This window comes from Chiloscyllium plagiosum, chromosome 3 (genome assembly GCF_004010195.1).
Source record: "Chiloscyllium plagiosum isolate BGI_BamShark_2017 chromosome 3, ASM401019v2, whole genome shotgun sequence".
Lineage (NCBI taxonomy): Eukaryota > Metazoa > Chordata > Chondrichthyes > Orectolobiformes > Hemiscylliidae > Chiloscyllium > Chiloscyllium plagiosum.
In genome coordinates this window covers 134,662,832-134,674,492 of record NC_057712.1, presented here as the reverse complement: position 1 = coordinate 134,674,492, position 11,661 = coordinate 134,662,832, and the positions used below count along the sequence as shown (strand labels likewise).

Here is an 11,661-nt window from a genome sequence, read left to right as displayed (position 1 = left end):
GTGACCTACCTCCTTCCAGTGATTGGATACAGCGGTGACCAACCTCCTCTCAGCGATTGGATACACCGGTGACCAACGTCCTCTCAGCGATTGGATACAGTGGTGACCAACCTCCTCCCAGAGATTGGATACAGTGGTGACCAACCTCCTCCCAGCGATTGGATACACCGGTGACCAAAGCTCCTCCCAGTGATTGGATACAGCGGTGAACAAAGCTCCACCCCTCCTCCCAGAGATTGGATACAGTGGTGACCAACCTCCTCCCAGTGATTGGATACACCGGTGACCAAGGCTCCTCCCAGTGATTGGATACAGCGGTGAACAAAGCTCCACCCAGTGATTGGATACAGCGGTGACCGACCTCCTTCCAGTGATTGGATACACCGGTGACCAACGTCCTCTCAGCGATTGGATACAGTGGTGACCAACCTCCTCCCAGAGATTGGATACAGCGGTGACCAACCTCCTCTCAGTGATTGGATACAGTGGTGAACAAAGCTCCTCCCAGTGATTGGATACAGTGGTTACCAACCTCCTCCCAGTGATTGGATACAGCGGTGACAAAACCTCCTCCCAGTGATTGCATACAGCGGTGACCAACCTCCTCTTAGCGATTGGATACAGCGGTGACCAAACTCCTCCCAGTGATTGGATACAGTGGTGACCAAACCTCCTCCCAGAGATTGGATACAGCGGTGACCAAAGCTCCTCCCAGTGATTGGATACAGCCGTGACCTACCTCCTTCCAGTGATTGGATACAGCGGTGACCAAAGCTCCTCCCAGTGATTGGATACAGCAGTGACCTACCTCCTTCCAGTGACTGGATACAGCGGTGACCAACCTCCTCTCAGCGATTGGATACAGCGGTGACCAAACCTCCTCCCAGTGATTGGATACAGCGGTGACCAAAGCTCCTCCCAGTGATTGGATACAGCAGTGACCTACCTCCTTCCAGTGATTGGATACAGCAGTGACCAACCTCCGCTCAGCGATTGGATACACCAGTGACCAACCTCCTCCCTGTGATTGGATACAGTGGTGACCAACCTCCTCCCAGAGATTGGATACAGTGGTGACCAACCTCCTCCCAGAGATTGGACACACCGGTGACCAACCTCCTCTCAGCGATTGGATACAGCGGTGACCAAAGCTCCTCCCAGTGAATGGATACAGCGGTGACCAAAGCTCCTCCCAGTGATTGGATACAGTGGTGACCAACCTCCTCTCAGCGATTGGATACACCGGTGACCAACCTCCTCCCTGTGATTGGATACAGTGGTGACCAAAGCTCCTCCCAGTGATTGGATACAGCGGTGACCAAAGCTCCTCCCAATGATTGGATACAGCGGTGACCTACCTCCTTCCAGTGATTGGATACAGCGGTGACCAACCTCCTCCCAGTGATTGGATACAGCGGTGAACAACCTCCTCCCAGTGATTGGATACAGTGGTGACCAAACACTTCCCAGCGTTTGGATACAACGGTGACCAACCTCCTCCCAGTGATTGGATACAGCAGTGACCAACCTCCTCTCAGCGATTGGATACACCGGTGACCAACCTCCTCCCAGTGATTGGATACAACGGTGACCAACCTCCTCCCATTGATTGGACACAGCGGTGACCAAACCTCCTCCCAGTGATTGGATACAGCGGTGACCAAACCTCCTCCCAGTGGTTGGATACAGCGGTGACCAACCTCCTCCCAGTGATTGGATACAACGATGACCAACCTCCTCCCAGTGATTGGATACAGTGGTGACCAAACTCCTCCCAGTGATTGGATACAGTGGTGACCAAACCTCCTCCCAGTGATTGGATACAGCGGTGACCAAACCTACTCCCAGTGATTGGATACAACGGTGACCAACCTCCTCCCAGTGATTGGATACAGTGGTGACCAACCTACTCCCAGTGATTGGATACAGTGGTGACCAAACCTCCTCCCAGTGATTGGATACAGCGGTGACCAAACCTCCTCCCTGTGATTGGATACAGCGGTGACCAATCCTCCTCCCAGTGATTGGATACAGCGGTGACCAAACTCCTCCCAGTGATTGGATACAGTGGTGACCAAACCTCCTCCCAGAGATTGGATACAGTGGTGACCATACCTCCTCCCAGAGATTGGATACAGCGGTGACCAAACCTCCTCCCAGAGATTGGATACAGCGGTGACCAACCTCCTCCCTGTGATTGGATACAGCGGTTACCAAACCTCCTCCCAGTGATTGGAAACAGCGGTGACCAACCTCCTCCCAGAGATTGGATACAGCGGTGATCAACCTCCTCCCAGTGATTGGATACAGCGGTGACCAAAGCTCCTCCCAGTGATTGGATACAGCGGTGACCAAAGCTCCTCCCAGCGATTGGATACAGCGGTGACCAAGCCGCCCCCCAGTTACTGGATATAGTGGTGACCAATCTCCTCTCAGTGATTGGATACAGCAGTGACCAACCTCCTCCCAGTGATTGGATACAGCGGTGACCAAGCCTCCTCCCAGTGATTGGATACAACGGTGACCAAACCTCCTCCGTGTGATTGGATGTAACGGTGACAAACCTCCTCCCAGTGATTGGATACAATGATGATCAACCTCCTCCCAGTGATTGGATATAGCGGTGACAAACCTCCCCTCTCTCCCCTCCCACAACAGTGATAGTGATACCCTTGTCCACACCTATCATCCCACCAGCATCCACATCCAAAGGATCATTAGCTGCCATTTCCATCAGTAGGATGCCACCAGCAGACAAATGTTCCCCTCCTTTCCCTTGTCAGTTTTCTACAGGAGCCATTCCCTCCGGGACATTCTGGTCACTCCTCCTCCATTCCCAACAACCACCCCATAACTCCCTGGCACCTTCCTCTGCAAGCACTGAAGGTGTAACACCTGCCCATTTACGTCCTTCCTCCTCACTATCCAAAGCCCCAAGCACACATTCCAGGTGAAGCAGTGATTTACCTGCACTTCACCCAACCTAGTCCACTGCATTCACTGCTCACAATGTGGTCTCCTCTACATTGGGGAAATGAAACACCAAATGGGTGACCACTTTTCAGAACACCTGTGTTCTGTCTGCAAAAATAACCCTGAGCTTCCAGTTTCTTCTCAATTTAACACACCACCCTGTTCCCTGGCCAACATCTGTGTCTCAAGCTTGCTGCAGTGCTCCAGCGAAGTTCAACATAAATTGGAAGAACAACACCATTTCCACTTGGGGACTCTGCAGTCTTCTGAACTCAATATCGAGTTCAATAATTTCAGGGCCTGAACACCTTCTTCCATGTCCAACCCCCAATTCCCATACAAAGCCTGTCATCACGTGAACCTCTGCAACAAACAACCCATTGTCAGCCATTAATGTTCCTATAAGTAGCTACTCATTCTCCCAGGCTAACCTTTACCCACTCCTTTATCTGCCCAACTGTTGTGGAGTCATGGAGTCTCTCTGGGGTCCATCTCTACCGATTGTTTACTCCTTCCCCCTTCTCCACCCATCTACAGCATGCACACCAACCTTTTCCCAGATACAGTCAATTCTGAAGAAGGGACACTGGACCCAGAATGTTAACTTTGCATTCTCTCCATAGATGCTGCCAGACCTGATGTGTTTTTCCAGCAATTTCTGTTTTTGCTTCAAACTTAAAGCTACAGATTATTTCTCTACTTTAGAACTTAATATCCCACATTATACAATACACAAAGAAGCGTCATCACAGATTCTTGTGTTCTGACAACATTATTAAACTTGTTTTGTGCAGGAATGTTCGGATTAGGGGACCCATTGAACAATGGCTGGGAAATGTGGAAAGTTCCATGTTTGAGTCTGTGAAAAAGTAAGTGCTTATAAATTGAGTTACAACTGAAACTAGGGCATGAGGCACGCGCATTAATGGACTGCATGAATTAGCTTGGCATAAAATATCCATGGTGCCATTAGCACCATTTTGTGATTACAACCAGTGGGATTCATTAGCTCGAATTTAATACGAGTTCATGACACTTAGAAGTGACCAAAACCCTTTAAAGAGGAAATCTTTTCTGCCTGGAAAAAGTGTATAACAACTTGATTAAGAAATAGTTGAAGAAGGGAATGATCAGGAGACATAAGCATTGTTCAGTGAGAATGTCCCTTGTTACTCAGTAGCCAGACTGTTACTCAGTGATTAGAATAAAGACAATGCCAAAGATTAGGGAAGGATGAAAGAGCTGTGAATTTCTTCTGATACGGAACATAGACTGAGGGCTGTAAGATCATAGAATCCCTACAGAGAAGACAGAGGCCATTCGACCCATCAGGTCTGCACCAACCCTCTGACGAGCATTCCATCCAGATCCTCTTCCTCGACCCCACTCCAATCTCTGTGAACCTGCACATCTTTGGACAGTGGGAGGAAGCCAGGGCACCTGCACAGACACGGGGAGAATGTGCAAACTCCAAACAGACAATCGCCCAAGGTTAGGATTGAATTTGGGTCCCTACTGCTGTAAGGCAGCAGTGCTAACCGCTGAGCCACCGTGCTGCTAATATTGATATTGTTGATGTCACTATTGATGGGCCAATATAGAAGAAGCAGCTTTGTCAGGAGTAAAGGAGTTTACTGACAGTATATGGAAATTGTGCACATGCTAACACACTGTTCAGTTGTTAAAAACCTTGGTTAAATGACTATTGATGTAATCTTGGAAAAACCTGTCTTGCTCCCCTATTCTTTCCCCAGAGTTCAGCAAACTTTGAAGCTTCAAGTATTTCTTCAATTCTGTTTTATAAGTTACTGTTGATGTGCTTCCCCCATCTTGCAGGAATTCCACATGTTACGACACGGGATAAACCCTTCTGCTAATTTAAACCAGACACAGAGAAGCTCACCTCGCACATAATCGGATAAAATATGAGTGGCAAAGAACTATCCCAAATATCACTATTTAAAGAAAAAATTAACAAATTTATTCTTTAAGTCCAAAAGAGAACATTAAACAAAAACTATTTCCAACTCTTAAAAATCACACAACACCAGGTTATAGTCCAACAGGTTTAATTGGAAGCACATTAGCTTTCGGAGCGACACTCCATCACCTGATGAAGGAGCGTCGCTCCGAAAGCTAGTGTGCTTCCAATTAAACCTGTTGGACTATAACCTGGTGTTGTGTGATTTTTAACTTTGTACACCCCATTCCAACACCGGCATCTCCGAATCATATTTTCAACTCCTTTCTCTTAAATATATTTTTACCTCCAGTTTCTTCATTTCTCCTTCCCCCACCTTATCCCAATTTTAACCTTCCAGCTCAGCACCACCCTCATGACCTGTCCTACCTGTCCATCCTGCTTCCCATCTATCTGCTCCAGCTTCCCCTCTGACCGATCACCTTTACCCCACCTCCATCCACCTATTGCACTCTCAGCTAACTTCTTCCCAGCCATACCCCCTCCCATTTATCTCTCCACCCCAAGGCTCCCAGCCTCATTCCTGATGAAGGGCTTTTGCCCGAAATGTCCATTTTCCTGCTCCTCGGATGCTGCCTGACCTGCTGTGCTCAGCGAGAGAGCTGACCACTCCCCTTTCATTACACAGGTCACTTCTGAAACATGACCACATTGGCCTGAAGTCTAATCTGTTCACAAATAAGCAAAAGGCCTCTCAAAATCCTTTTCATCTCTGTACCAAACTAGTCTAATCAGAGACCGACCCATTTACGACCCCACTGGAAAAAACCAAGGACACCTTATCCTTGAGAAAAGGAACAGCTTTTAGAAAAAAGGGACCAGCTTTGTGACGTAAGTTTCACACTATCTTTCCGATAGGGAGGAGACAAGAATTGCACGCAATATTCCAAAAGTGGCCTAACCAATGTCCCGTATAGCTGCAACATGACCTCCCAACTCCTGTACTCAATAAAGGAAAGCATACCAAACGCCTTCTTCATTATCCTATCTACCTGCGACTCTACCTTCAAGAAACTATGAACCTGCAACACTCCTTAGGAGATCTCTCGATGGGAGAGCATTTCAGTGACAGTGACCACAACTGCCTCACCTTTACCATAGCCATGGACAGTGATATATTAAAAGAAAGAGGTTAACCAGGGAAAGAGTAGGCTCCATTCAGGACCAACAAGGCAACCTGTGTGTGAAGCCACAGGATGTTGGAAGTGTTTAGAATGAATACTTCTCTTTGGTCTTCATTCTGGAAAAGGAGAATGTGGGTATGGGCCCCAGGGAAGTGCAAGAGGACTGCAGGATAGCTCATGTGGTTCCACTCTTTAAGAGGTTAGTAGAGATGTTCCAGGAAATTACAGAAATTACATTGAGTCTCACATCATTAGTAGGGAAACTATTGGAGAAACTTCTGAAGGACCAAACTAATACCCACTTGGAAAGGCAGGGGTTAATTAATGATAGTCAGCATGGTTTTGGCAGAGGGAGGTCCTGCCTACCAAATTTATTCAAAGTTTTTGAAAATGTGATCAAGCATGTGGGCTACTATTCATAAAGGCCCAGTCTCTCTGCTTTCTTGAAATTGTGGTATTTTGTTTATGTCACCTCTCCTCATTGTTGCCATTATAGTTCTTTAATGTCCATTACATGCAAACAAAAAAAAATCAACATTTTCCGTGGGAATTGGTTCATGTGTCCATCGTGCTCTCAATCAAATCTCCCAGGGCAATTCACACATTAATAATTCTGCTAGAATAGTCTGTATTGTGTCAGTGTTCAGGATGTGTTCTGTCCACAACTCCTGGGTCAGAGGTACTGATATTCCTCTTTAAACGTTAATCTAGGCATCTCCGGATGGGAATACAGGACTGGAAGATAACACAATTCAAAGAGTGGGTGCTGTGTCATCCAGGACAGGTTGTTGTCACTGTGGTAAGCAAGGCCTTCCATTGTTCTTTCCAGGGAACTCCTTCCCTAACTTTAGACTTTCAGTCAAGTGAAGAATAATTACGGAGTAAATTCATGTGATTTTTGTTTCAGTTGAATAAAGGCAGCACCAAGTTCAATACTGTCAGAGATCAGAGTCATGTAGGAACAATTGGCTGAAGTTGTAGAATTTCTTATAATGTTGACAAAAATCCATCAGGATTATATTGGGATAAAGATATTTAGGCAAAAACAGGATGTTGAGGAGATTTAGATTAGAGGCAGATTTAGCTAAGCCTTTTTTCTGCATATGATGTCATAAGTTTGATTCTTAGCACATTGAGATGTTAACCGTCAGTCAGATTTTTACCAGATTGAAGTTAGGGCTGAGAAAATATACACTTAAAGCTTTTTCCAAAGACCAGAGGAATTTGGTCATGTAATGAGCACATTAAGGGTGAGTCACTTCAGTCAATTAGCAGCTCCATGTCACTGGCTGCCATCTAATTATATGGCTGCTAACTAGTTTGTTAAGTTGAAACAGGCACATTGACTGACATGTTCATTCTTTAATTTCTCAGGGCAGTTCTCAGGCAATCACCCCTGCTTCAAACTTAAAAAAAGCTTGGCAGTTAAATGTCAGTCAGTATGAATAATGGCATTATCCATGGCAACTCTACCAATCAGAGTCCACTTGCTAACGAATCAGCAGTCCCGTCTCATGCATAATGAAAGGTATTGGAACCAGCTCTGATGGATGCTGAGCCATGTCTGAAACTGGGTGAATTGGGGTTGCCATCCACAGGTGCCTTAAGAGCTTTCCAGCCAAGACAGGCTCTTCAGCCTCTCCGTATAGCTCAAACCCTCCAACCCTGGCAACATCCTTGTAAATCATTTCTGAACCCTTTCACGTTTCACAAGATCCTTCTGAAAGTAAGGAGACCAGAATTGGACAGAATATTCCAAAAGTGGCTTAGAGCGTGGTGCGTGTATGGAATGAGTTGCCAGAGCATGTGGTGCAGGCTGATACAATTACAGCATTAAAAGGCATTTGGATGGGTATATGAATAGGAAGGGTTTGGAGGGATATGGGCCAAGTGCTGGCAGGTGGGACTAGATTAGTTTGGGATATCTGGTCGACATGGAGCGAAGGGTCTGTTTCCATGCTGTACTTCTCTATGACTCTAAGCCTCAGATCTTCAGTCTTGGTTGTGCTGCCACAGTACAGGAACTCTCTGACAACAACATGTTGCAGCAAATACAATGACATTAAAAGGTTATATGTTCCCTCTTTTATAAACGACATTACAATGAACAGCATTGACTGAACCAACAATAAGTTCGGAGTCACTATAAAATAAATACTCCAGCTTTATTTGTTAAGGGAGGAGGTGTAGTTGCAACAAAAAGTGCAATTGTTTTTGTATTTTGTAAGATATCTCCTCACTGAGACCTAATTGGTCTTTTGTTACTTTGACTATTTTTTTAAGCCAGTATGTTACTGAAAAAGTAACACAGTTTTGAGGTAAATTTCACGGAGACCAATTTTTATGTAGATTTTGTTGGAATGTAAATGTCATCATCAAAGCCAGCATTTTTATCAATCATTAAGTGCTCTTAAACTGAATGACGTTCAGGGCCATTTCAAAGTAAGAGTCACCCAGATTGCTGTTGTTCTCGAGTCACATGTAGCCCAGACCAGGTAAGGGCAGCAAGACATTAGGAAAGGTAGTTTCATGGTCTCTGTTATCACGAGTTATATTCAATTCCGAAATTTCCTTTAAAATGTAAATCCAACCAGGTGTCATACTGAGACATGGAACCCACTCCCTCGACAATTAAGAGGATCTCTTGATTACTATGCATGACATTACCACTTTGCCACCATCTTCCCAACAATGATGGGGAAGCTAGATACACACAGAAGGAGAAATGTCTGGAAGGATATGCTGCCAGGGTGAAATGAAGAGGGGTGGGGGAATGACATTTGTAAAAAAAACATATGTAGCCTGGTCTTAATGGGCTGACTGACATTGATTTGATATTACTGGATTTCAACTGTTACTGCACACATCAACCCCAGCCTTCCAGACTGCCTTGATCCACGACAATTTACCTGCTGTCATAATAGTCGAGAGTGTGATGCTGGAAAAGCACAGTAGGTCAGGCAGCACCTGAGGAGCAGGGGAATCGATGTTTCGGGCAAGAGTCCTTCATCAGGAGCCCTATTGTCCTACTGAAAAAGTAATGCAGTTTTGAGGTAATACAGTTTTGAAAGCCCTACTGTCATAATGGATCCATTCTAGATACCATCTCCCTGTCCCTACACTCATCCCTGGAACATCTGGGTAACAAGGGCACCTACATCAAACTCCTATTTATTGACTTTCGCTCTGTTTTGATCACCATAATTCCAATCAAACTCATCTCCAAACTCAGACCCCCAGGCCTTTGTTTTCCCCTTTGCAACTGGATCCTCACATTCCAGACCCACAGACATCAGTGCTCTGTATACTCAGCCCCTTACACACTCATGACTGCGTGGCCAAATTCCACTCTAACTTCATTTACAAACTTGCTGATGACATCACCTTAGGATTTGGATCTCAAACAACAACGGGACAGAATACAGGAAAGAGATAGAGAGCTTAGTGACATGGTGTAAAGACAACAGTCTCACCCTCAATGTCAGTAAACCAAAGGAACTTCCCACTGTCTCGGGAAAGCAACCAACGTAATCAAAGACCCCTCCCACCCCAATTATACTCTCTTCCATTGAGCAGAAGATAAAACAGTTTGAAAACACGTCCAACAGATTTAAGAACAGCTTCTTCCCTGCTGTTATCAGACTTGTGAACAGACCTTTCAGATATTAGAGTTGGTCTTTCTCTGCACCTTCTCTGTAGGTGTAACACCATATTCTGCAATCTGTTCTATTACCCTGTAAGGTGTGATTTGTCTGGTTGGAACTTAAACAATGTTTTTCACTGTATCTCGGTACATGTGACAATAATAATTCAAATCAAATCAAATCAAATAAAAATCATGATTGCAGTTCCCCATGTCCTCCATGCATGAATAAACTCATATTAAGCTGAGTTAAAGAAGAAATATCCAGTCTGGGTTTGACACTTTCCATTTGAAACAAAGACTCGCACGAGAATTCCTGGAGGCCTGGCATTCTCACCAGAACTCCATCAATAAAGGCATTGATTTAGATCTCATCTACATTACCTTGGAAAAAAGAACCGGAAATGACATCACCCACCTTAAGAAACCAAGACTTATAAATAGAGAGGCAGGACATACCACCAGCGCTTCAGTGGAGACTCTCATTGATGATGTTACCCAGTCATGGTGACAAAAGGTCTGAAAACAAACCTTCCAGCTCAGCGAGCTAACTTACATCCATACTTTCCATGGTTGCTGGTTGTTTGTGTTGATTTATACCCACATTAAGCACATTAATTCTGAGATTGAATGGAGACTTGGGCTAACTTAATATCGCAACATGGAAGCAACATTCCAACAAAGAATCACCAAATCAGGCTTTCCCTGGTGCTGATTTCTCTCCCTCTGTGCAATTCACTTTATTTGGAGCAGATGAAGATAATCTGAAGGGAAAGCTAGGCTTCAGTCCATCCCAATGTCTGTTTTGTTTGTAGACTTACCACAATTTTACTGGAGTAATGTCAGGTTAGGCTGTTCAGCTCATCAACTCTGTTCTGGCTCTCTGAAAAGAAAAAATAGTTCCACTCCTCTGCCCTTTGTCTGTAGCTCTCAGTATTTTTCTCCTTTGTGTGTTGATCCAATTCACCTTTGAAATGATTAATGAATTTACTTACATCAGCCTTTCAGATAGTACATTCCAAATTGTGAGAACTAGTTTCATTAAAAATAAAATGACAATTATCTGAAGTTTGTTTTCTGGTGAAGATGTTCCTGCTCCTGACATTAGTTTCTAAATATTTCTCAACATTGACCAGTAGAAATATAGCCTCTACTGTCTCAGAACGTCAGCATCTATTTCCCTCCCACTAAATGGTGTCAGAAAAATCACCAAAGCTAACTTGATTCAACACTTTTTGCCAGCATCCATCTTCACCTTTCTAAACTCATTTTGAGAAGAATCCCAGGGGTGAAAGGATAGCTTTCTGATACCATCTAACCCAGTTCCCGTTCAAAAATAAATCAAACTTCTGTAAAGCACAATGAGGAAAAGACCAATAAAAATATTTCAATCATTGCTTAACTTCAGTCGACAACCCAGATAGCAAATAAAGTTCCGACCAGATAATGTGGGATACATTAAGGTGGTTTGACAAGTAAAATAATTTAAGCTGCTTATTGGATTTTGGAACTATTTCTGGAAAGCAAATATTCAATGTGAAAGATATGAATATTATTGGCACATAACATATTCAAGCAACATTACTTAAAACTAGAAATATATACATTCCACTGATTTGCTCTAAATTGGTACAGATTGTTAATTTTAAATAGCTATATTCCCATGCCAAGAAGGTGAGATTGTGCTGTAGACTTTCAGACCCCTCTGACAGAGGGAATGGTGCATGCAAGACTGAGAGGGGTTAAGGTACTGTGATGAGTCATTCAGTATTCCCAATCATTTCCAATTTCCATCGTTATAACACTCGACTTACAAACTACTCTTGGCCCAGCAGAGGTACCAGCACAGTGGGATGCAGTTGGGAGGGAGTTGCCCTGGGAGTCCTCAATATTCACTCTGGACCTCATGAAGTCCCATGACTTCAGGTTAAACATGGGCA

The 11,661-nt window shown here is 44.5% G+C and overlaps 1 protein-coding gene across 1 annotated transcript in view; it reads left to right on the top strand.

Moving 5' to 3' along the window:
• LOC122540190 (dynein axonemal heavy chain 6-like) overlaps positions 1–11,661 on the top strand; it is a 472,579-nt gene that overhangs the window by 211,058 nt on the left and 249,860 nt on the right. Inside the window, exons 24-25 of the mRNA XM_043675544.1 lie at positions 3,768–3,842; positions 6,790–6,877. Coding sequence (XP_043531479.1) covers positions 3,768–3,842; positions 6,790–6,877 — 163 coding nt within the window. The remainder of the gene's footprint in view (positions 1–3,767; positions 3,843–6,789; positions 6,878–11,661) is intronic.